The sequence below is a fragment of the Styela clava genome, chromosome 7 (assembly GCF_964204865.1).
Source record: "Styela clava chromosome 7, kaStyClav1.hap1.2, whole genome shotgun sequence".
Classification (NCBI taxonomy): domain Eukaryota; kingdom Metazoa; phylum Chordata; class Ascidiacea; order Stolidobranchia; family Styelidae; genus Styela; species Styela clava.
Genome location: NC_135256.1, coordinates 14,907,644 through 14,934,361, shown reverse-complemented (window position 1 = coordinate 14,934,361; position 26,718 = coordinate 14,907,644). Strand labels below are relative to the sequence as shown.

Genomic DNA, 26,718 nt, shown 5'->3' with positions numbered 1-26,718 from the left:
GACCCACCAAAGTATGCGGATGGTCGTCCAATACGCGCATACGATCACCCGAAATCGAGCAAGCTATTTCTCTCGTTTTTTCGGCACAACGATCACCATAGCAGAGAGATTCTTCGGCGTTAGCGAGTTCGTTATCGGCGGCGCAGATGCCATTTCGGGTGATTGTAATTATACTTTGGCTAGCCATATGACGTGATGGTGACGTCGTAGTGGCGTAATTTTTGGATGGCATAGTCAGGTGGGGGTTAGGAATAACATATGCAAAATTCGTTATGCTACACCCAATGGCCAGTCTGGATTTCATGGCCTTTTTGAACGAGAAATCGGGCGTGCAATCAGAAATTCCCGCGTGCAAATAAGAATTCCTGGCGTGCAATTATAGCTCACGACGTGCAAAACAACTGCACTCGCGTGCAACTGACTTTGACATCAGATACCTCTCAATACATCCGCGTAAAATTACCGGTATCGGATAAAAAATACGTTGAATCAGAGAAAAAATGGACGTTTGACCTTTGACCGCAAACATTATTTCTACAGTTTGTCGCTAATTTTGAGAGTGTTTGTGCGACTTTGGATACCGATACTGTTCAGTACATCCGCGTAAAATTATTGGATAAAAAATACGTTGAACCAGAGCAAAATGGACATACTTTGTCATTAATTTTGGTAGTGTTTTTACGTAGAATTAATGGATAAAAAATACGTCAAATTAGAGCAAAATGGACGTTTGACCTTTGACCCCAAACATTATTTTCATACTTTGTCACTAATTTTGGGAGTGTTTGAGCAACTTTAGATACCGGTACTGTTCAGTACATTCGTGTAAAATTATTGTATGAAAAATACGCTGAATCAGAGCCGTACTTGGCCATTGGTGCGGAGGCGATCTTTTCGTCCATAACTATTCTCACGGGATTCCTATTTCCTATCATTCAACACGATATGGACCTTTCCCCGAGCATCGACTTCCTTGTTTACTTCGTGACATTGGCCAATCAGCAAGATGCAAAAAATGACGTAACAATGAGAGGAATTTTTCGCGGGTCAAAGGTTGGGGAAAGGTCCATGGTCTTTTTGCTTCGCAATATTTCGATCAGACCAAATCTTGCAAGCTGGTATTTGTCGACAATTGTGGAGTTATAATATTTTGGCATCTTTATATTACTGGATTATTGATTTTAAAACCATTTAAACCGATTTACATTGGTGAGCAATTGCAAATTTTCAGCGTGCAAAATTGATTTCGCTCGCGTGCATTTTTGCGGAGCGCTAGCGCCCTCGGGCGTGCACCTGCCATGGAATCCAGTCTGGCCCAATGGAAGTACTTGTGGTACTAAACTATACTAGACCCCCGATATCACTAACTAGCTCCTTCCGCCCTGCGCTCTGTCTGTAGCTGGTGATCCCTTAAAATCTAAAAATTGAACAACAAATGGGGGGTCTCATGTAGTTTCGTACCTAACATACTTCTAGTGGGCGTAGCATAACAATTTTTTCATGTATCAATCCTAACCCCCACCTGACCACACCATCCAAAAATTACGTCACTACGACGTCAGAGTGACGTAATAGAGCCCTTCAAACTATGCGAACTGTCATCCAACGCGCGCAGACGAGAACCCGAAATCGAACAGCCATTTCTCTCGTTTTCTCGTCGCAACGATCCCGATAGGAGAGAGATCGCTGACGTTAGTCAGTTCTTTATCGTCAGTGCCGATGCCATTTCGGGCGATCGTACGAGAATTTGGCAAGCTCTATGACGTGATTGTGACGTCGTAGTGACGTAATTTTTAGATGGCATAGTCAGGTGAGGGTTAGGATGGCATGTCAAAAAATTGTTATGCTACACCTATTAGAAGTACGTTAGGTACGAAACTACACGAGACCCCAAATGGGAACAGTTTCCATGAATAGTCAGATAGTGGGGAAATTGCCAGTCCAGCAGTCAGGCAGTTTTATTTTCACTATGCCGAAAATATGCACTGGTGCATTGAACATGCGGTACCAATCTAAAGGCGCAGGCCCAAAGAGAGAGATATACGGCAAATACAAAAGATCTACCCTACTGCATCTTACTGCTGTATGGTACATTGTGAATCATTTAATTCTGTAATTCAGTACGGTACCGTAAAAGGGGTCTCATGTAGTTTCTTACCTAACATACTTCTAGTGGGCGTAGCATGACAATTTTTTCACGTATCAATCCTAACCTCCACCTGACTACATCATCCAAAAATTACGTCATTACGACGTCACAGTGACGTAATAGAGCCCTTCAGACTATACGAACTGCCATCCAAGACGCGCAAACGAGCACCCAAAATTGAACAGTTAGTTTTCTCGTCCCAACGATTCCAATAGGAGAGAGACCGATAACGTCGGTCAGTATTTTATCGTCGGCGCCAATGCCATTTCGGTCGATCGTGCGTATATTTGGCAAGCTCTATGACGTGATTGTGATGTCGTAGTGATTTAATTTTTGGATGGCGTGATCAGATGAGGGTTAGGATTGACATATCAAAAAATTGTTATGCTACGCCCACTAGAAGTACGTTAGGTACGAAACTACACGAGACCTGGTAACTGAGTACAGGAGTAATGCGCCTTTCTTGGTTGGTCTAGCTGTCTAGTATGGTTTTTTACCTCAAGTACATACTTCTAGTTGGCATAGCATAACAATTACGTCCCTACGGCATCACAGTGGCATAATAATGCCCTTTAAACTGTCATCAAAGATGCGCATATGATCGTCCGAATCGAGCAAGCTATTTCTCTTGTTTTCTGGTCCAACGATCCCAATACCCGATTAATCTTTATTACTTTATTATATGTGGTAATTTCAGTTAATGATGTAAGCTCAGTAACATGAAGTAGACTAAGCATAAAATAAAAATTGGACTTCTTAAAGTCAATGTGGATACTGTTGCACAATTTCTGGATTACACCGCTGACAACAGAATATACAGATTGAGGATTACACTCTTAAAATGAGTGAGTGTGAATATTCAAAATCTCTTGCATTGGGTACAACCACTCAGGAAATAATTTCTAAGTTTAATTTAATGCTCAAGGATTGCAAAAACTTAAATTCGTTACTACTTAAGCTGTTGACAAGAAGAGCAAAACGAAATACAAAATACCAATTTAAACTCCTTGATGACGATTCCGCAATAAATTGGGTTGTGGACATATCAAACGTTGAAAATTTTGATGAGCTAAATGTTAGCTTGGAAGATCTGGATGGATATGTTTTAACAAACAGATTGAAGGATCGTGCTTCAGGTATTGAAGACTTGATGTGCGGTGCTATAGATGACGAAAAAGATATTACTCACAATGCTTCAAACAATGTAAGATCATGTAATAATATTGCAGAAAATGAAATGACTGATTCTATATTGTATGATCAAGACTGCATTTCCGAACAATCTTCGACTAACAACAAAAAGTTATTAATTCTAATTGACAGTGATATTAGGACCTCTCAGACTAATAAAGATTGTAACAATTTTGATCCAAAATTTATATGCCCAGAATGCCTATCTGAGAATCCAAATGAAGCAGGTTTTACTCTTCAAGATGAATTAAACTATGAAACAATCACAAGGCATTGTATCATATGTAACAACGAATTTGTGAGCTCGGGTTCGTGTATTTCTGGAAATAACTGCAAAGACAGTTTTCAATGCCCATTATGTAACTCTGTATATCATACCAGGCTGAAATTGAAAGAGCATTGTCGGCATGATCATTTAAGGCATTTGACTTTTGAGGACAATGGAGAAATAAAACTCAGTAAACGAAAATTAGCAAAGTGTGATCAATGTGATTATGTTGCTTTGCGAAAGGGGCGATTATCGACTCATCTCAAGGATGTCCATGGGATATCTGAAATAATTTCTTGTGACATGTGTCAGAAAAAATTTCCCTCTCATCGGATGTTGCGTCACCATGTTATGCAATTCCACACTATGATCAATGTAACCTGCAAAATTTGTGGAAAAATTTGCAAAAATCGTTCATCATTCCAACGACACAATGCATCACATACTCAGTCATTCCAATGCAAATATTGCGAAAAAGTTTTCAATGATCGCCGTAGTCATCTTCAACATGTAAAACGACATTTGACGAAAGAGGTTTTCGAATGCTCTCATTGTGATCGTTCTTTCAACCAAAAGGCAAATATGGAAAGGCATGTAAGAGCGGTGCATTTAAATGAAGGAAAACTTTTGTGTGATTCTTGTCCTTTTACTACATTCTATTCTCATATATTGAAAGATCATGTCAATCGCGTTCATTTTGGGCTAAAAACTGGTAAATTTACTTGCAAATATTGTCAAAAAGTATTTACCAGACGGTCCACTGCAGAGGAGCATGTAGACAAACATGAAGGAGTTTATAGATATACTTGTGAGAAATGTGGTAAAAAGTTTCGCAATAAAGGAAGATGTAAAACGCATTATGCACAGTGTGTGTTATCACAAACTAGTGAGAAACACACAACTTTGCCAGAAAATATGGAAATTGTATTAGAATTTGTTGAAACAGGGCCAAATTAAAACAATAAGAGTTTGCCAAGAGTTTCGAAGTTTTATCTCTCTGTGCAAATACTTCCAAAGATGCCATCATTTGAGCTATATTGAAATGTGACATGGTCAAAAGTTTGCTGTTGTTTTTATTTACTAAATATTTAAATCATTTGGTGAATATTTGTTCAATCTAAATTTTTGATTTGAAGTTTTAAAAATTCAAATAAAAAATTTGCCGGAAAATAATTTTGAATTGACGTAAAACTGAAAATCTGTTGGATTATCTAGTTTTTTTTTTATAATAAATGCAAATATTATCTTATATTCTACTAGCATTGATATCTCTATTGCTTTAATAAGAATATCTTGAAATAATTTTAATTGGTTTGTTTTATGTAATTTCTGGAACACCATTGGCGTTTTTTCATAATCAATTGAGAAATGCATCCATTATATTTTTGATATGATTTGGGTTCCATGTTTTAGAGAGCATGTGTTTTTTGAGTTAGAAATCATCTCCATGCCTCACCAATTTAAAATTTTTTTGAATCATTTGATAATATATGAATATAATAGTCCACTATTTAGTCCTGATTTATAATAATAGGTTTTGACACCTTGATAAAGACTCTTATAATATTGCCTGCCTCATCACTTATTATTAGCAATGTTGTTCAGAACAGTTTTCAGCAGGGTCCCCCTCTCACATATTCTTCAGACGAAGACTGTTATTAAAGCAAAGCAGCATCGTTGTATGTCCTCTCTTCTCAAACTTGATAACACAATATATGCACTGTCTTCTGGATATGGAAAATGTGGAGTATCTGTGATTAGAATTTCTGGTGAACGAACATCAGATGTTATCAAAAAGATGGCCAGTGGCTCCCGTTTTCCAATACCCCGAAAAGCACATCTTACTACGCTGGTTAACCCAGATAGTGGCGAACATCTTGATAAAGCGTTAGTGTTATGGTTTCCAGCGCCATACAGTTTTACAGGCGAAGATGTTTGTGAATTTCATGTCCATGGCGGAATTGCAGTCGTTGCATCTGTTTTCCGTGCTCTTTCTTCTATTGCAGGATTGAGACCTGCCATTGCTGGTGAATACACAAAAAGAGCATTTCTAAATGGAAAGCTAGATCTCACAGAAGTCGAAGGTCTGGGCGATTTGATTCATGCAGAAACAGAAGAACAAAGGAAGCAAGCACTGAATCAAATGGAAGGGCGACTCAGTTCTGTGGTGAAGACATGGAGTCAGGATTTACTAAGATGCCTTGCTCACTTAGAAGCGTTAATTGATTTTGGAGAAGATCAACACATTGATGACGGCGTACTTGAAGATATTTCAAACAAGTTAACGACACTCTCACAGAATATTGAAAATCATTTGAATGATAAAAGACGCGGAGAGCGGTTACGATCTGGTGTTCGCCTGGCCATAATAGGCGAACCCAATGTTGGAAAAAGCACATTATTGAATTTGATTACATCAAGACCTGCGGCGATTGTGTCGCCAGTTGCAGGAACAACACGAGATGTTGTTGAAACAACGTTAGACATTGATGGATTTCCAGTAATTCTCAGTGACACTGCTGGTATCCGAGAAACTGGTGATTTAGTTGAAATCGAAGGTGTAAAAAGAGCGAAAGCTAAGGCACTAGAGGCCGACCTTATTTTGTATATTATTGATGTCCGTAGTCTTAAAAAATTGTCTGCCGGTATCCTGAATCTTAGGCAACTTATTTCATCACAGTTGTCCAATGAAACATCGTCAATAGATATAGTATTCGTTTTAAACAAATGTGATCTCATTGACAAGGAAGAAGTTTTGAATTTCGAGAGAAGTCTGAAGAATGCTGGGTGTTATAAACTTATTTCTTGCCACACTGGCGACGGTGTTGACAAATTCCTGGAAAAATTATCGCAGAAAGTGAGAGAATTATGTTCTGGTGACGATGTTTCAGCATACAGTCCAAGTCTTACACAAGAAAGGCATCGTGTTCATGTAACGAAATGTTTTCAAGATATCAACAGTGCGCGGTCTGTTGTTCACACTGATGTCGTCATTGGGGCGGAATATCTCAGACTTGCCATGAAACAGTTGGGAAAACTTACTGGCGAAATTGGAGCAGAAGAAATATTAGAAGTTATTTTCAAAGATTTTTGTATTGGAAAATAAAGTATTCTGTGGTGGACACATATAGAGTTTGTTGAGCACTTCGGAATTGGGATCTAGAAAATAGATAAAATGTTATGATATAAAGGAGACTGACTCTTTTCTATTTAATGCTTAAAAAACACGGCAAATCGGAGGAACAAAGTCGGACATAGCCTGATAAAGTTAATCAACCAATGCACATCAATGTGATGATTAAACCCAATTTTTGCTATATTCCAAATCTTGCGCAATTGATGATACCCATTACATTCACGAACTTAGCAAATACACCAAAGTTTCTGAGGTGTCCTAAAGCACAGCCAATACAAAGTTTATGCGAGCAGTCCCATTGATTTTAATCAACAACAAGAAAATCACATGCCATTAGTTTCCAAAACCTAATTTAGCCACTTACTGGACTAGTATAAAATCCGGAAGCTTATCTCGGCTTAGCTAACATTTAACAATGAAAGCCTGACTTCCCTAGGACAGCCAGTGAGGTTTTTATTTCTTAGCCGATCTGATCTGAACAGTAATGAAGGCGACGATACCGCTTAATAACATACCCTAACACCCACCTGTAAGCACATAACTAGCTATGAATCCACACGTCTGTGGCTACTTTCCACTAGTACCACACCAATTAGACTTTGAAATCTAAGATAACTAACTACAATTGTAATGGAAGACAAGACCAATATTGCATCTATACATTAAAATATATTTTTACTAATCATGATCCAGATTTTGCTATCGATGACAAATGGCAGTCACTGGGATATAAACAAAAATATATGATTTCAAGTAAAACAAATTAACAGGAATATAATACAGAGGATTGAATTACTATGTACAGTACAGCAGAAAAGACGTCACACACAATTAGGCAAATGCATAGTACCACTTACTAAATATAAACCGGTGCAGATATTCAATCTACAATGGAAAGTGGAAAAGCTTGTAAACTCACTAATGATAGTCAAGCTTTCATGAAGGATAGGTAAATTATACCTTACACTACAGCATGATAGCAATAATAAATGGTACAATAGCAATTGGATAAAACATTAAAATTATGAGAAAAAACACCTTGTGATATATTTATTTAATAATTGAACTTGTGCAATATATTCATTTTGGCCAATTAAGTTAGGTAATCTTGAATAAAGATGTAATGTTAATAATAAAGCATTTTATTATCCTTGGAAATGTTAATTGGAGGGATGGAATGTAAATGGCTATATATTTAAATTTAAAAAAGACTTAAAAACTATAATGTATTTTTGTATCTGCGACTGCTCGTTAAAATATATAGAAACACAAGGACTCCAGCTGCTAAGTATATTGGCTAATGGATAAGCGTGAGGACAGTTTTGAATAACAATATCTATGCTGTATAAATATGCATGTCAAAGAATGCCTATTGAAGGTAATTAAATACATAGAACAAAGATAAAATGGAAGCAGCAACGCATTCCAGGAAACCATTGAAATAAAATGAGTCACAATTTCTTGTCCCTGTCTAAAACAGGTATTTCTTGTTTCCTCATGAGGTGTTTAACCCCTCTTTCTTAAACGAGGCACTCTACAAGTAGCCATTGAAAGGACTGTATTTTTTTCCAGGCTCTGTACACTAAATATCCAATTTCTAACACCCCATGTGAAGGTTGGATAAACGATGATCATATAAACACAAATCTTTGACTGGAAAAAGTTTCACACTGCTTGCTCACAATCACAAACTGATATTTATCTTTAGATAAATATAGGGAATTCTATTCCTTTTTGTTCTGCTGGTTGATAATAGCAACAACGAGTTTTTCCACAATGATTGCTAATCCCTTATCAAGAAGATCTAATACACCACGTTGTATCCACTTAGGTATTGTTGTTCTAGCATGTTGGAAACCCAATTTATGTAAAATATAGTCGACTCCCACAGGTTCAATTCTTCTGCCTGCCCATGATATTAATCTGCAAAATCACAAGAAAGGAATTGTATATAGCAGCGAAGTCAAATAGGTAATAGAAATAAAAAAGGACGGTGAAAAACTATGTTACACTATGTGTAAGCATATATATTTCTTCGTTACATTATTAAGGTCTATAATATTGAAATAAATTGTTTTCGGGTCGGGATGGCTAAATATTTTCAGATGCATTGTTAAAGTAAGCATATAAATTAGTATTTACTGTAAATTTGTGGTCATGTGAAAAATTTTCTTCTAACCAAAAAGTTAATGGCATATTTCTTATTGGGCTTCGCGTGGCCTTTTTGCAACATTACCCGCCAAAAACATCTTTTAGATTCTAATGATATGTAACTTCGGAGATTACATATGCCATAATATAACAACATTGTACATGGTTACCTCACTGTCGGTTCCAATTGCCAGGTATTGCAGACAAAATCTCGTAAATCAATCGGGTCAACAGGCAGAGGTTTTGCTGAACTTGGTTCAGTTGTAAACGATCCATCGGCAGTTTCATTCCATACATTTACGGTTAATGATGATAATTTTGTCCTGTTACTCAAGGCTTGTTGTTTTTCCTGAAAACAGAAGATCAAAGCATGAAAAATTAATAAACAATCACCAATAGATATCAAATATCCTGGACAATGTTTTCATTCATAATTGCAAGAGATCACAATCAGATATGATAATGATATGTCATGATGTACAGCAAAATTTTTGGATCAAAATCAAACTTGCTCTTTTCCAACTAAAATTAGAAGCCAGGTTTGGGGAGCCATGCGTAGTTTCGGGAATACGGAAAAATTTGGGTAGAGAATCTAAGCTAAAACTATGCCATAAAAAAAAATGAATGAAAAATCTGTAAATTCACAATTGCACGTTGTTATGAAAAATCCAAAATATTGCAATTGAAAAAGTCATTGTCTACAAAGTATTGTTGATAATTGATATAGATTTTCAAAACTCAAAGAAATTGTTCTGCATTCACCAATGAGTTCTCGTATAAAATCGACAATAGGCATTGATGATTTGGTAAAGAAGGAAGTTACATATTTCTGCAATATTATAGAATATTATATTGTGCTGAATAGGACTAACCTTTAAATAAGATGAAATCAGATCATGCAAAAATAATATCAATTCGACATCCATCGTAACACAAATATGATCAGTAAATTCTGTTACAAAACTGCAGTCAACAACTGGTTTGCTTTCAGTATCTATAATAAAATATAAAATGACTCAAACATGCAATTTGTTTATGTTATGTTAACCAAGTTTCTGCCATGTCAAGTCGATCTCTCGTTTGCCTTCTAGCTGTGGAGAGACTGACGGACCTCATGACATTTTTTCATATTTCCACAAATAGACAGTCTACAAATTTGAGGGGCGAATTTTATATATTGAATTTTTCAAGTGCTACCCAATAGCATGTACCGGTAGGTTGAGAACCTCTGATTTAAGAGCCCTTGTACCAAACAATGCCCATATAATAATAGGCTAAAATGCAACTACATGTGGAAATTAGGTACATACAGATTCCACTAGAACGTTTATTAAAAAAAGTCATCGACTACATTACTTTAAAAAAACTATTAATTGAGTGAAAACCGTACCTTGCGGATCAGGTTCAGTAGGTCCTTGCATATGTTCTGTTTTAAAATCAAGTTGAACTTTAGGAAGAGCAAAAATAATATCAGCTTCATGACTATAAGTCAAACTACCAAACGAATCATTATGTCGACCAGGCTGAGGTTGTTGAGGTGTTTTACTAACAGGTGTATGTGACGTTCCTGCTTTTGTAGCCCCAATGTCATTCAAAGTTCTCAACATTTTTAGTTCTTCATTATGTGATGCGGTCATGTATGCAAACCATTCAGGAATAGATGCAGATCCTGGTGGTGGATTCTGATTTTTAGATCGAGTAACTCTGCTGACAGTGGCCATAGGATCTGCTTCTTTAATGGTTCTCGACAACCATTTATCATGTCCTAGGTTGACAGTGAGACTTTGGATAGCTAAAGTTGAAGTTTCGTCTCCACTGACAGATTCTAAACACGAAAAACGTGGTTGAGTGGGTGGGTACATAGATACAAAGATACATTATTTGAATATTGCTGCCAAGCGCAGATAGAATGATCGCTCTAGGTGCCTCCATTGGAAATCTGAGCGAGATTACTTTTTACCATGTCACTGACATAATATAGTGATATTAATACTACCGGTAGATTTTTTTATTTATGCTTCATATTGTTGGGTATTAACCATCTGATAAGACAAATACAAATTTGCCAAATAATTTCATGAAGTTAGAACCGTAAAAAAAAATGTAGTGTGGTTCACTTACCACTAGTCAATGTATCTGAAACGAATAACTTGTTAACTAATCTCAAACCCACATGAACCGGTAACCGGACACGAGGCCGTGGTTCGCTATATAATTAAACTGCTTTATTGGCTTTTCTCTCCTAGAACAAATATGAAAACTCTATCCCACGTACCTTTAATTTCTTGAACTTCAGTAGAAAACACAATGTTAGGTTGCAATATATTGAATAAAACCCATGATCTTGATCGAAAGTTTGCTCCGTGAAAGCAAACAACAATTAAAGCGTCTCCATGCAAACAAGCACTTCCACCAAGCAAGAACGACCTATTATCCAATTGCTTTCTGCTACCAAGAAGACCAGAATCTGCTATAGTGTTGGCAATTGCCCTGAATACAGGTGGCCAATGTCTTCTGTGATCGTAAGGAGCTGAATGTAAAATGATTTTGTGTTACATTATATTTTGAACCAAGTTAATCAGATAATAGCTGCTATCATCATTTATAGCTATTACGTTTATTTGTAACGTCACACCGCAAATATGGGCCAATGAAAAAGTTCCAATTAGAGCAAGTTGACTGTATACGCGCTCATAGATTCTTCTCCAAAATATATAAAAAAAAATTTATTGATGAGAAATTACAGCGCATTTAGTACATCAGTATGTATGTGTCTTTTTGAAAGAAAGAGGATGACTAGAGTCCAATATTATTATGCTGACAAACATATGGGATATTTACAGTAAAACTGAAACCGAAAATCAAATTTTAAAGACCATCAAAACATCTGTGATGATTTATAGTAGACCAATGTAAAATCCACACCACAATAGAATTTTTAAATTTTAAGATATATGATGACCAACTGTTATTTGCAGATATTCGCATGAAAACAATACTTTTTCTGAAATTATAGATTATTTCAATAAAAAACCACAAATCATTCAACCAATAAAAGTAGAACCCACCTGGCTCTCGTATACTCGACTGCTTCATGATTGGTTCTCTGATTTTCTTAGGTGAAACTGGTCGAGCATGACTTTGCGTCCACGATGAAATTGCACGAACTGAACTGTGCAGTTGTTGAGAGAAGAATTCTTCAAGTTTACTCAACATTTTAATAACATCAGGTGTTGTTGATCGAGATATTGAAAGTTGAAAAACCCTCCAACCAAGATCGCAATGAACATAAACAGATCTTGAAAATGCAAAACAAATTCATGAAAATTGTAGTAGTGAGTGACCAGATTTTACTTCATAGAACAAATTTTTCTGACACAATGTGCTATGTGCATGATAGTTATAAATGTTGGTAGTTATTTTAAAATTCTTGTTTCGAGCCGCACGATGGCCTAGCAGCTAAAGCATGTATTTGCATTGCAGATTGTACATATCGAGTTCCTAACCTACGACTCCACCTCAGTCAGGGTGTAATAAATCAGGAAGGCAAATCAGAAAGATTCCGGTCCTTTCATGTTGTAGAAGCTCCTAACATATTTATACATGAGTGGCTGCTTGTATATAGCCATGTTCCCGTGGTTGAAATTAAGGAGCAATATTTCAGACGGAACATGCTATTCAACCATATATACCCTAAAACTATCACGTATGCTAAATTTTATTCCATAAAATCTTATATAAATCATGATTTCAGTGGAAAATGAAAAAGTTCTCAAAAAAACAGCAAATTTGTCTTTGCATAGCCGTAATCTCAAATTTACTACTTATAAGATTACAATATGTAGAATAGATAACAGAAAAGAATGAGCAACATTAACAAGCAAAAACATGTAATTCAATAACCATCTCACCCTTTATCCATGTTACTAGGAATACTTTGTACTGGATCTCTCCATTCATCTCGTAATTGAAAATCAACATTAGTTAATTGTCCCATCATAACACAACCTCCCATATATTCTATACGACCGTCTAATGATTCAGCCTGCATTCCTAGTTTATGAAGTGGATCTCCATTTGCAGGATCAAGCAGACGACCTGAATCGTAAAGAAACAAAAATTAATCCACTGCAGTAAATCCAATTTTGAGTTGATAAAACATTTTCAATCAAGTATTCATAGTTTGATACTTAATTTTAAAATCATTGTAATGTGACATTTTGTGCTTTCCATCCAAGATAAAATACTAAACTCAAGAGCCAAGCGTTACAGAGTTTGCAATTACGATTAATATTCTGTTTGCCTATTGAGTACATTACACTCCGGTACCTGAGTTAAGGAATGTATATGATATTCCATGTAAAGCCTTAAAAATGATTTCTCAAAGCTAACCAGGTTAAAAGGTTAAAATCAGAATAATTTATTTGTTATTTTTTCTGTGACATGACAAAGTGATTTATTAAGCAGAAATATTCTCTGCATTATTAAGGTGTATAACCCAGTAGTTCTACCCATTTTTTCAGTGTCATGGAGCCTTTTCATGATTTGCCTGCATGCTGTTTTGTTGTCTTTTGCGAGGTACCCCACCAGTCACCACAACTTTCCAAAATTTTTTGTGGGCCCATGTACCTCCAGCACCCCTGAACTAGATTCATCAATAGATAGTAGATAGAAAAATTTTCCAAGTCATATAGGTGTATCAATATGATAGACAGTCAACCCAACAACAACTGTATTCAAAACAGTAACAGAGAAAAAGTGAAAAATTCAAATTCAAATCTATATTCTAGCTTCACTCACAATCTGCATTAAATTTTTTCAATTCAATATGTCCTCCTATGATTCCACCTCTAGCATTGATTTGGGAATTTTCAAGTCCACATGTCAAATTGATATCCTGAAATAGAAAGCTATGTCATAAAAACTAAAGTAGTCTATAATTCTGAAATACTTATTGTAACTATAAAACATGACACACAATACAAGTAACAAAAAGTTCGAAATTAATGACATTTTCCAAAAAATATGTTAATTTAATTGTTTACTGACTATTCAAATATAAGAACTCCTAAAACAGTGTGTTCCGACAAAATAAAATAATCACAAAATAGAGTTAAACCCTTTTTTTAGCGTACATTCATATTATAAATTGTTGCTTACCCTATCTCCATTACTGTGGAACATTAGTTTTCCTTGGCTTTTGAGATCATCACATGACCATACAGTGTTCCCCATGACATTTCCAATATTCATTTCAACGTCTAATCGAGACATGTTCATCTCCAGTAACACGAGAGCTTGCCATGTAGTAGGCCCTACATTAGATGCTCCAGGACTTTCATTTACCCCTTCAGCAAATGTACTGTGACCATCAGCAACACCTGGAAATTTGTTTATATCTATTATGCCAGGGGTGGGCACCGCGGCTCGCCAGACTTTTTGTGCGGCTCTTTTCGCTAACATAAATTATTATCCAAATTTTAACTAAGAGAAAAACTTTAATGTAAACTCTTTTAATATAATAAAAGTCGTAAAGAAGTTTTTGTCAATGATTAGGATAAATTATGTTTTTAGTATGAAAATCGCTGTAGCGTTGAATTTTGAATTTAAGTCAGTCAAGTCAGCAAATCTTTCATCACAATGGTCAATGTTTATTGCTGCGTCGGCGGTATTGCAGCTTGATTGCGGTTAGTCAGTCTAAGTTACAGTGCGAAATGTCCTCAATTAAAAAACGAAAGTACGAAGATGAAAACAGAGTTGTCAAGTCAGAATGGGAAGAACGTACGAATTTACCAGTCAGGAGAATAAACCTTTGGGCCTAATCTGTCATAAGCTACTGAGTCAGAATAAAGTCAGCAATTTAAAGGGCACCATGAAACGAATCATGAAAACTTCTTACGAGACTACTCTCGTAAATAAGGAATCACAAATTAAATGAGCTCAAATTGTGCATATAATTAAGTATAGCTGCCTTGTTTATCCATTTATTGTTATTAGACTCTTGTGTGAAATTTTTTTCTGTTCATGGTATTTTAATAATAATAAATTCACAAATTTTGCGGCTCTTTGAAAGTTCTGACTTGCAGCATGTGGCTCTTATACTAAAAAATTGTGCCCACCCCTGTATTATGCAATATTAAGACTTGCAACTGTCAAATAATTCTGGTACTGGTATGCTAGCAAGAGAGAATTATTAAAACTAAATGCAATATTTTCCATATAATATCCATGATTAAACTAGAAATGTTATTATGGTGTTGATGGTAACAAATGGACTGCAAATAAATTGCATGCTTTGTTGGACCTATTTTGCCAGTAAAGTAAAGACATAGGATTCCAGCTGATATTTGAGCATGTTGGTAGCCCTATAACCCCATTTCGATGAATGGTATAGTATTTGAGATATCGTTAACCCTAGTCCGATTTTAGTCCAGTATCTTGCCAAACGAAACGTGCCTCATTGCATGTTTCCGGACTTCACCCACTGCCTGGGAACAATTCATAAAAATTTTCAACATTTCTAATACATGATTGATTATGGTTTGAACACAAAAGTCTCACAACCTACCAGGTTGAAAATGAGATGTTCTTGAATTTAGATTTCGTTGATGAGGAGACAACGGTGAATCGACAGTTAAAAAACTTAGAATACTGTTGTCTACAGGCGCAGTGTGAGCACGAGATCTGGAAATGGAAATATGTAACTAAATGCATGTAATAACAATAGGGCTGGAAATTTCAGGAAAAACACTTTAATCGTTAACCGGGTAAAATTGATCGGTTAACTGCGTCGTGACATTTCACGTAATGATTTATAATTTTAGCTTTTTACATCACAATGGTGACAAAGCCATTTCGCTTGATCTTATCGCGGTATCGCTCAAAATTATTCACGAATCGAAATAGTTTCATGATCTGCAAGAGATGCAGCGTGGTTCGAACATATGGTAATGTTTTAGTAAAACCCGATTCTGTTATTAAATGTCATTTATGTGACAAGTTTTCAGTGTTTGATGTGTAAATTCTACTTGGAGATATCATGAAGAAAAAAGGCATCAACTGTGCACTTGTTGGATGACAATGAATATACGATCTTGCAATAAAATCGTGAACAAGATATTTCGATGGAAAACTGATTCTGAATTCATCATTGTCAAATTTTCATAATCAGCAATCTTGGTACTCCAATTATTTTTCCCATTTATTGAGTCCTCACCAATACAGGTAGTGATGTTCTTTTGAATTAAACAACGCAGAAAATAAAGTTGTGATAACGTAATCATTTTTGAAGGAATTGTACACTATAAAGATGATTTGTATCTGAGATGTCAGTTAACGGTTAAAATAAATCGTAACCGTTAACCATCTAAAATCGGTTAACCGATTAACCATTCCCAGCCCTAAATAACAAGTATTTATACACAAAATATCCAAATATTGTACCTTGAAATGACTGGCTTTGTACTGGAACGTGCCTGCTTTGAAAACTTTGGTTGGGTCTGTGGTGAACTGCAGAGAAAAACAATTATTCAGTACAGTTTATTTATCTTATCAAGTGCTTTACGCCTTTGCTCAAAACAAGGCCATCACTTATACATACATGAATATTTTGAAGGAACAAAACTGTTCTGATTCACCATAACTAATTTAATTTAATACAGTCTGCGGGGTAATAGGCATGGCTCAAACCAATAATTTTTGAACTTCAAGGCTAGCATAGTTACCGTACATTCAACAAGCTAATGAATGCATGCAGTCCTTCACGAACATGAAGTGTTATAACTAAACGAAGCTTCGACTTACAGTGAAGCTGGTGGTTGTTCACTAGTGTCTCCGAGAAACAATCGTCTTGCAATACTTCTACGATACCAAGCTCTCGGAAAAGCTAAAATCTCATTCAGACGTCTCATGTCATACTTGAATGATGCTTTCCCTGTTTCAAAATAGGAATTCCAAAAATCAATGACATGAAAATATATGAAATTGAGACCTGGTGTGCAGGTTGCATACCATTAAATAAAATTTCCATGGTTTGAGAAATATCCCATTTAGTTGTTGATAGGAAATATAGCGCTGACTAATATTCACTGGCTGTTTAGATTTCACATAAAACATATCAGAGTATTCTTACCAATGTCCAATAATCCAGAAACGTTCACAATAACATTATCAACTCTTCCTCTTCCTGGTGAAAATATATCTCCAACAAATATTGTGTCACCTTTTCTTTTTCGAATGAGGTTAATCTAAAAAATTCAGCCATTCATATAAATGTAACTTTTGACTATATATAAATATATCTTTGTGGAAGAATCAGAATTTATGCTTCTTTGCATTGATGAGTAATCATAAACAACTTCATACTAGATATACTTAGCCTTGTTAATTCATATATCAAAAATAAACAATAGAGATGACTCCACTCTCCACTGACATCCCTCACCTTGACAAACTCAAGATTTACACTCAGTGAGTCCCTTCGTCCACTTCCAACTTTAGAGAAAGGAGAATCAGTTGCACTAGGACCAGGACTTGCAGTGAAACTGTTTCCAGTCATATCAAGGAGAAATGAACTACCTGCAGCTCCAGATTGTTTCCCGCCATATGGGTGAAAAACATATACAGAGAAATCAGACAAAACAGCAGAGAAACTGAGACCCTTTGGTGACTCTGAAAATAAGTTTTTGCAAAATGATTGATGGATAAAAAAGATATTTTATATAGACCAACTGGATGTCAAAACAATATTACAAGCAGGAACTCTTACCAAAACTCAGTTTTTTGCATAGCAGCAATAAAATGGATAGACTTTTGCAATAGAAGAGGTGAAACTAAAATAAATGATAAACAAAAAAAATGATTCTTACGATGTCCTGATGAAGAACTTTCCGAGTATTGACTTGTTAACTTTGGTTCGTTATCCGGTTTTGTTTCTAAAAAATGGGGTTTTGGTATATATATATATATATATAGCATGATATATATTGGTTTATAATTTTTTGAAATGTAATTGTAAATTTTTTTTAATGAAATTCAATTAAAAGAAGTACTCAACTTTGTCTTAAACAAAATAATTATTCTTGAAATCATTTTTCTGAAACCATAATGCCAAACTCTGGTTAGGCTGGTGTCAGAATAAGCGCGTTACCTAAACCAGGATATAGCAATATGGTCAGGTATTGACTGAACAAAAAGATTCCAATCATACTGAACCTAGTACTCCTGGTTGCCTACTTGGCTAAAGCCTTGTTCAGATTAAAGGCATGACATGAAACATCTAAAAAAAGATACCCTTTGAGCGAATGTGCTAACCTACTTCAACCTACTTTTTGCATTTGCCTCCTCTTGGCTAGATGGAGGGAATGAGACATCATCAAAATCATCTTGTATACTGCTGAACGCTAAATCCATACTTGGTATTTGCAACAAACATTCGACACGAGACATAGGTACGCAGTTGAAACGAACCTGATGAATAATAGAAGCCATATTTGCAAACAGAATAGGAGGCTAAATTAAAAAAAAGTAGTTGAATGAATGATTTCTTCCTTCCAAACCTTCCAAAGAAGCTTTTAAAAGAGATTTACGAGGTGGCATAAATATATCCACAATTTTCACGAATTTGATCGATAGAGAGAGCATAATATGAGTATAAGTTATCCATGATCGTGATCCACTTATTTGTATCTATCATTTTATAATTTCAGTATCTGAAAAATGATCACAAAATTCAAAAAATACTTGAGATGGTTGAACATTGACAGAAACAACAACATCAAGCGGAAGAGACACAAGAGTAGATTCGGAAGATAAAACTGATCCATCACCAGGTTGTTTGTCATTTATTTCACTTGCATCAAAATCTGAGGCTTCATCATCAGTATAAGGAAATGATTCATGTAGTGAACCTAAACATAAGTTTAAGTTTAGACCTAATTGACATTATGAGTTTCTTAAGGATGCCATTACTAGTTGTTGGCTTCTCATTCAAGAAGAGTTCTAGAGGGACATGCCAACTTTTGCACTATACCCCATTATAATAGAATCGGAAAAATTATAAGTATTGTAAACATTTTTAATCAATGAACACTTCCTCATTGTGATCTGAAATATAGATTACTTGGGCATTTATCAATTTGATTTAAAAAAGTTATTGCTCAAAATGTTTCACTTCATTTTCCACATAAAAACAATAATTTCCTTGTCTGAAACATGAATGCTTGCAAACTTCCTTAAATTTATAAAAAAAAAACACGAAAATTTGACATCAATTTACCCTGACGTGAAGATGTAGCAGAGTGTTTTTGTGAGAATGATTGAGTAGGGGTATCTATTGTTGCCACTCCATTCAACGTTTGTTCCAAGAAATCCAGCAAATAAGGACTGATGACCATTTCAGGTAGAGATTGCAGACATAGCTTGGCATGAACACAAGCTCTCTTTGCTTCTGTTGATGGAGGGGACACTTTTGTTGTCGGTTCTGGCATAACAAACACATTTCCTTCTTTTTTGCCGAAATGAGAAGGAGTCGTGATTTCAATATTAGGAACAGGGATTCCGGGAATTTTTTTTTCATTGTTTGCAGAAGTTGAAGACACAGTAACAGTAGGAGGTGGAGTAATGTATTCTGCGCTTACTGGACCCGTCTCATGTTGTTCTGAAACAGTCTCCATTGCTTTTGGAGAAAATGAGAACATTTTGTCTTTAGTGCTTGTAGACAGTGGTACGGTTCCAGATATAGCAGAATTGTAATGCACTCTGATATCGACACCAGGAATGTAAAATATTGTAGTGTTCTTCACGTAATTTCTTGTCTTTGAATTTGTATACGTTGGAGGGCTGGAAAAAATACAATACAATATCAAAAGAAGAGAGTCATATCATTTCTATAGTCAGGGGAAGAGAGAGCTGATGATTCAGAGACAACTCAATCACAAGGCAATTTCTAAGCTTGACTACCCAATTTAGATAAGATGGGACAAACTTCATGATTTTTAGATTTATGTATTCGCTTCCAGCGAACTTAGCAATTGCTGTATAAGTACTGATTATCTATCTCTGCATACATTATTCCATAATCTGCTTTCATAGTAACATCAATTTCTTGCACATGAGGATGACATTCTATTTTTCCACCGTCAACTTCAGCTCTTATATCCAATTCTAATTGAAGATCTGCTTCAACAGCTGTTGTTAACTAAAAAAAAATATAGATATGGTGAATCATGGTGATGTAAAGGCCTACTTAATACTAGGCAAGTTGAGAAAAGATGCAAATCTTACTGATTTTATAGGCATGATGCTGCTTACTTCTTGTTTTCTACTTTACCAACATGCAATGACTTATACTAAGTTATGAGGATACACAATTACGAAAACTATTAATAATTAATACAAGTAGCTTTAATTATAAAATGACTTTCATAAGTGAGAAAATTGGATTCATACTTAACGGAGATATTACCGTGATTTAAAATTCAAATAAATCTCATGGAGGTTTCACACATTGTTAGGGAGGATCTGACTTGAGATGAGTCACCATTCATCTAAGATCCGAAGTGACTTGAGCCATCGAAATAGAATGACTCATGACTCATACTCAACTGACTCTCAGTGAGACTTTTTCAGTAATTTACTCAATTTTGGACATGGACAGTGACTCGACTTGGCCTAAAGTTTAGGGATTTCTACCCAACAGCGTTATTACATTAAATTTGTATCATGTCAGTTCTTACAAAAATATGCTGAAGTGAAAAATCCATGAAACATGAATACCTGTGAAATATTTCCAAGTTGACTTTCTGATTTTGAAGAAGTCAAGTTATGTTGTTGATTATACAATGATCTTCTTGCAGCAGGAAGATCAGATAAAGCTTGTCCAGATCGAAGAGGAACTCCACCCATGTTTCCATCAAAATCATCTAGAAAGATTACCATATTGTGAACCAGGTATAGGCCAAAGATGCTCTGGTATTAGCATATTGGAAACATACTTGGACCATATTTTTACTCCAATATGACTCCATTTACAACTTTTTATCTCTATTGGGTAAAAAAATGACAACACCAGCTTACTCCAGAAACGACAAATTTTGCTTTCGAAAATTAGCTATAGGTGAAGTTCCAGTTTGAATAAAAAATTCTGATTTTGAAAAGTTTAAAAATACCAAAAGTGGCACTCGACAACAAAAAACAAAATACCCTGACCGTATAATCGTCTCATACTATCAGATATTCACAGAAGTTGTACCCGATAAATAAAAATTGCCAAATTTTAGCAACATTACCTTCATCAGATGATATGTCAGTGTCATCAGAAACATCAAGCTGCCTGTAGATGTTGACAAAACAGAAATATATCATTTCTTTGTAACTTTTTACGGAGATTCACGGAGATAAAGAAATTAAAATCTAAGCGAAGTTTAAAGGCAACCACTGAAGTGCCAAGAGCTACTGAAGTATAGCGTAGAATTGCACATTAGTAAATACAGATTGACCGAGATCACAAACAACATAGCCAGGCATAAAAACACATATTATTGCAAAAATTGATAGCTGTTTGAAATTACGCTCTACACAAGATCACACTCACGCACAATGAACTAGAAAAAAAGAAATAAATTTATCAGTCTGGTCCATATAGTCTACCACAGGGGTCGGCAACCTACGGCCCGCGGGCCGGGGTGCAATATAATCCAGCCCACGAAGCTTCACTGAATTATAGTAACAAATTATAGCTGTTTTGTCAATTATATTCTCCATGCAAAAGAATTTACGTGCAGACTAAATTACAAGTATATAATTCACAATTACTCGTTTAATGAGCCTATAATTTGATTATAATTTAGACAAATGAGAACAAAACGCGGAAAAGTTGATGCTAAGTGCATTGGTTTAATGGCGCAAAAAATTTTAAAATGTTCAGTCTTAGTGCGCTGCTTAAAATTTATCTTCTGATTTGTGTGATAAAATGTGATTCATCGGTCATCCATTCGATTTTTAACATTCTAAAAATATGTACGGCCCACCAATGACTTGTAACCTTTAATTTTGGCCCGCGAGCGATAAAAGGTTGCCGATCCCTGGTCTACCATATTTAATTCGCTATAAATGACAATACAGACATGAGCAAACTGCTGCATTAAATAGCACAATACCATATAGATTATTACCAATAAGAAAACTAACTAAAGGAAAACCGACTAAAAACTATGTAAACACCACTACTATTTGATACTGGTTAGGCTCTACATACAGGTCCTATATTTGCCAAATCGATTGCCCAATTCAACAAACCAGATTAAATGGCACAATGACAAGGCAATCTGAAGCAAAGCACTCAAGTCAAGGCTACCATTTACCTGATCTTTAATGGTAAAGATGGAAAAAAACTTTCAGGTTCTCTGAAACATGAGAGTATCAATGGTATGGGCAATCAGAATAAAGAAACTTGGTGACCTAGCATTTTAGGTGTTTTCACCACCAAGTCACTCAGAAAAAGGCTCTGCGCAAGTAGCAGATGATAAATGAGGAATTACTTTTGAATTTAAATTTCATGGCAGGAAAGTGACGAATGAAAAATAACCATAGTAAAAATATCTATAATCGTTAGGTAACATATGATTGTGAGACTTCCAGTTGAGTCAATTTCATAAAGATTTTTAAAGAAAACCTATTAGGATACTTATCTACTTAAAATTCAGTGACCTTCAACTTTATTAATGAAAAAATTGAAAAAAAAAAATTCCACACAGTTTAATTATAATTGAAGAATTAAATAATAAATTACCCATAATTTTTATCAGGTGTAAGTGGAAATACGTGATCAGACTCATATGTGAGTGGTGATGGATGAAGTGGACTCGATAAATTACTCTGCATATGACTTGCACTGTATGCATCACGAACTGTAGCAGGTGGCCACCTGTCTTTCGATTTGAAAGGAATGGTGGAGAAAGCAGAAGCAGATGTACGAGGTGGGAGCTCAGTTCTGTAAGTGTTTGATAATGTTAATTCGCAATTACGCAGAACTCATAGTATTATAAAAAATTGAAATATACAGGAAGTCATGTTACAATTTTTAAAATTTTGTTATAAATCCAGTTAATTCTGAATATATGTTGACTAGGTTTGCTTGATTTTAATCAGGTTTACTTAAGTGTTTTGCATTTGATCCAAAAGACACCTCCAGCTCCATATGCCCACCATGGTTTCATGAAGCACGACACAATTTATGAGTTTATGGATTGGTGATGAGTTACTGGCTTTGTAATTTTGAACAATAATCGTGATGAGACTTAAGAATGAATTCAAGGATGAATTGAAAAAACTGATGGATAAAAAATTGAGAATTAAGCGAAATAAAAAATCTCTAGCTAACCTGGGATGGCGAACCACTGACTCGCAAGTCAATATAATATGTGACCCATTCAGTAGCCCAAAGATTTGCCATCCCTGGGATAGAATTGTTAACATCATTAAATAGGTATTCTAAGTAATTATCTCACTGGGAAACATAACAATAAATTACACTTACAAATGGAAATTATTCGTTAAAAATAATTAACATCAAGATTGGAATATTTTATGAAATTACGTTTTAATTAATAACACCAATATTTTAAATTATGTGATTAATTCAGTTAGTAAACAAAACTTGTCAGCCCTCAAATTTGATGGCATTGAAATAAAGATATGTATGACAAAATAACGAGAAGAACCTTAACAAAGAATATCAAGTAAACATATAGAAAAGATATATAGTTGAAGAGAGGTTATATTCTACAAAAAAAGTTCTACAAAAAATACCCAGTATCTCCAGTAACTGCTGATTTTGCACGTTGATGAGTTGGTCGGAATTTCCTTGGAGGTTCCTGTATTGAAATGAAAAATAACAACATAATATAAGTGCAGCATATGGAAAAAATTGACTATTTACACTGAAATTAGCTTTCTGGATATTTTTTATGAAGATTATGTTAGAATCGATAAATATCTCATTTTCAAATAAGCTTTCGAAAAGCAATTTTATTGGTTATAGCACGAAATGCAAGGATGGAGGCTATAGCTTGAATTCTGAAATATGAATCACTATATAGATTCAACAGAAATTTGTTTATGGAATCAAGTCAAAATTGCAAAATTGGAATTCTGCAGAAATGGCTCCAAGATGACAAAATAAAACAAGATATTTTAGGTGTGGTCCAATATGAAGCTGGCTGATGCACTTGATCATAACTTAATATATTTTCAAAATGACAAACCTGTTTCGTATTTCGACTTCCAGTTTTAAGACTTGATCTCTGTAATTTACTCTTGAACACACGTCTAAAATTGGATGATAAAGCTGATTCAAGGTCGTGCATCCTTCTTTCTTCTTCCTCAACAACTGATTGTTTTGCTCCTAATTGCCTCAAATCATTTACTACTTTGACCTGTAACAAAAAATATAAAATAATGGCAGCAAAAAAATAGATGAAAGGTTTATTCGTTTGGCCAAGTATTCAAGAAACAGTATCATCATTCACAGTACCATACCAATATGATATTGAAAATAAATGCATTGAGGTAAGATAATTTTGTTGGTTTATTAATTTTATTTATCAAATATTTTTCAAAAAAATAAATAAATGATATCTTTCTGATCTCATTGTTTTGACTAATTATTCAAAAGCTAATTTGTTTCCAAAAAAATGAAAAAAATGAAATAAAAATTTCTAATAGATTCAAACATTGGATGAATTTTGGGCATGTCGTGATTTGCATTAAATGTTACATTACAGTTATTTGAAGTCTCTTAGCTTGGCTATGACTCTAACCTGTTCATTTAATTCATGTTCAATTTTTCTCGTTCTCTCTTTATGAACTTGCAAAGGAAGAGGTTGTTGTGTGGATGACACAGATGATGTTGTTATTGATCTCATTCTACTTGGTAATTTACCTCCATCTACAGCATCATTGTTTCTATCATCATTTTCCCCATCAGACCTGTCAGAAATGGATTAAATTATTCACTGGAACCAACAGATATTTAATTTTTGAGAAAAACCAGTAATTTTACAATGGTTATTATGGTAAATTGAAACAATTTTTAAACTAAAAAATTTCGATATTCATCTTACATTTTGATATCTAATTCATCATCATCATAATTAGGTTCATCATGACCAGTGATTGCCATCAACGTATCAATCAATCGAGAAAAATAAGATCCAATTTTTGTATCAAGATGAACATCCATTCCTTTCATCTTCCAAAGAACATTAACGGTTGTCTTAGCAACGGGTGGTCCACCAGATTGTGAATGGTATGTTGTGGTGTCCGACAATATCTGAAGTAAAGTAATACTAGGATATAAAAACTTATCAAATGTTGCAAAATTTATTACTCATGTAAGTCTAACTTGAGTACATCCACCCGAGCCCCAAGTTGTTAACATTAATTTACGGCTTTATGGCCTAGTGATCAAAAGTGGTGCAAACGCAGAGTAAAGATTTCTGCTTTAAAATCATATTATTTACCAAATAAAATACAAAATATATTTGAACATGAATTATCATTTATCGGCTATAGGTATTGAAGTTAAAGGGCAGGAAAGTTGAGACAGCCTGTTTTGGTTGATTTCAGCACTACTCAGAAGTTGGGGTTTACATATTTATCCCAGGGGAGAGGAAAGGTGCTAAAACGCATACCACCGCTTTCGTCCAGTTATCTGTTGCACATTATTATCACCCACAGGATTCAAACCTGCGAGCAGGATGTGCCATATCGCCGAGCAGAGTTAAATAAGTCTATATCAGTCTGGATGTCAGAACTCAAGTGCACAAAATCTAATATAACATACCAAAATATTCCATCAACAGAACTAATTTCAAATGTATTCAAATATTCTTTCTTTATATCATTTCATTTTGTCTACGAATGTAATTTACATATTCATCAAAATCAACACACATTGCCAATGCACTGGCAAGATTAATTCAACCTCGACAAACAATCAAACTACTTACTTCATAAGTCCCTTCTGGTACTACCAATGCATTCATGATATGAACATTCTGAGTTTGAGGATTCGATAAATCACCAGTACTTCCATTCATATTATATCTCCAATCATCCCATGATGTTTGAAAGTCATCTGCAAATCTTAAGCAGAATCCCTGAAGAGATAGTAATAGATCGGAAAATAATGCAATAAACTCAAATAAAAATTGGTAAAAGAATTATCAAATTAGACCAAATAAAAATGTGGTTAGTCTATATTTTTATGCAATTATCACCATCTACTTTTATCATTTGTATACCACTGCTTTCTTTTAATATTGCGTAATAGTGAATGTTTGGGGTTGCACTTAAATACTGACAAAGCTGTTTAAGATTCTGTACAGAATCACAAATCTTAATATTCTTCCTTGCTATTGTGTTTTATTTTTTTGATCAGTTAGTGCTTGTTTAGTTGTCAATATATTAATTATTTTGATTGTTTGTATTTGTATTCATTCAGTATTTTATTTCATCGAAAGTGGAATATGTTGTAAATATTGTTAAGGGCAAAAAATAGGAAGGATAAGTATAATAAAATAACCTTCAATTGTCCTTTAGTTGTAAGAGATCTTGAATAATAAACACTGATCAATGTATTGTCGATCGTTAATACAAGAGCTGTTGGCAACTCATCTCGTTCTGTCACCTGCGAATTAAGAAAAATACTGATTATTAGTATTCTTCCATTTTAGAATTTCCATAAAAAGAAACAATAAAATATGGTTATTATAATATCATTCCAAATACGTAGATTCAAAATTTTTTTATTTTTTTAGCAAG

The 26,718-nt window shown here is 34.7% G+C and overlaps 2 protein-coding genes across 5 annotated transcripts in view; one reads left to right on the top strand and one right to left on the bottom strand.

Moving 5' to 3' along the window:
• The first annotated feature begins 5,198 nt into the window (after nt 1–5,198).
• LOC120328137 (5-taurinomethyluridine-[tRNA] synthase subunit GTPB3, mitochondrial-like) lies at nt 5,199–6,732 on the top strand. The gene has a single exon (XM_039394546.2). It carries the CDS (start codon nt 5,203–5,205, stop codon nt 6,712–6,714), a length of 1,512 nt encoding a protein of 503 aa, XP_039250480.2. The 5' UTR covers nt 5,199–5,202; the 3' UTR covers nt 6,715–6,732.
• A 661-nt stretch (nt 6,733–7,393) lies between these two features.
• LOC120328778 (bridge-like lipid transfer protein family member 1) overlaps nt 7,394–26,718 on the bottom strand; it is a 57,576-nt gene continuing 38,251 nt past the window's right edge. For 3 of the 4 annotated variants that reach the window (XM_039395316.2, XM_039395317.2, XM_039395319.2), the window contains 29 exons: nt 26,480–26,584; nt 25,905–26,054; nt 25,017–25,225; nt 24,714–24,882; nt 24,159–24,329; nt 23,704–23,768; nt 22,685–22,885; nt 22,257–22,298; nt 21,183–21,226; nt 20,671–20,816; nt 19,962–20,092; nt 19,172–19,734; nt 18,637–18,803; nt 18,222–18,363; nt 17,763–17,828; nt 17,339–17,565; nt 17,027–17,141; nt 16,699–16,828; nt 16,339–16,404; nt 15,464–15,579; nt 14,056–14,276; nt 13,696–13,792; nt 12,807–12,993; nt 11,964–12,193; nt 11,171–11,425; nt 10,286–10,720; nt 9,768–9,889; nt 9,066–9,244; nt 7,394–8,667 (listed from right to left, as the gene is read on the bottom strand). In XM_039395316.2, the coding sequence (XP_039251250.2) occupies nt 8,469–8,667; nt 9,066–9,244; nt 9,768–9,889; nt 10,286–10,720; nt 11,171–11,425; nt 11,964–12,193; nt 12,807–12,993; nt 13,696–13,792; nt 14,056–14,276; nt 15,464–15,579; nt 16,339–16,404; nt 16,699–16,828; nt 17,027–17,141; nt 17,339–17,565; nt 17,763–17,828; nt 18,222–18,363; nt 18,637–18,803; nt 19,172–19,734; nt 19,962–20,092; nt 20,671–20,816; nt 21,183–21,226; nt 22,257–22,298; nt 22,685–22,885; nt 23,704–23,768; nt 24,159–24,329; nt 24,714–24,882; nt 25,017–25,225; nt 25,905–26,054; nt 26,480–26,584 (4,950 nt within the window). In that variant the 3' untranslated portion in view covers nt 7,394–8,468. The remainder of the gene's footprint in view (nt 8,668–9,065; nt 9,245–9,767; nt 9,890–10,285; nt 10,721–11,170; nt 11,426–11,963; nt 12,194–12,806; nt 12,994–13,695; nt 13,793–14,055; nt 14,277–15,463; nt 15,580–16,338; nt 16,405–16,698; nt 16,829–17,026; nt 17,142–17,338; nt 17,566–17,762; nt 17,829–18,221; nt 18,364–18,636; nt 18,804–19,171; nt 19,735–19,961; nt 20,093–20,670; nt 20,817–21,182; nt 21,227–22,256; nt 22,299–22,684; nt 22,886–23,703; nt 23,769–24,158; nt 24,330–24,713; nt 24,883–25,016; nt 25,226–25,904; nt 26,055–26,479; nt 26,585–26,718) is intronic. The other variant, XM_039395318.2, reaches the window with a different exon arrangement.

What these genes read in the sequence shown, in the direction of transcription:
- LOC120328137 (XM_039394546.2), top strand. Translation starts at nt 5,203, where the DNA reads ATGTTGTTCAGAACAGTTTTCAGCAGGGTCCCCCTCTCACATATTCTT.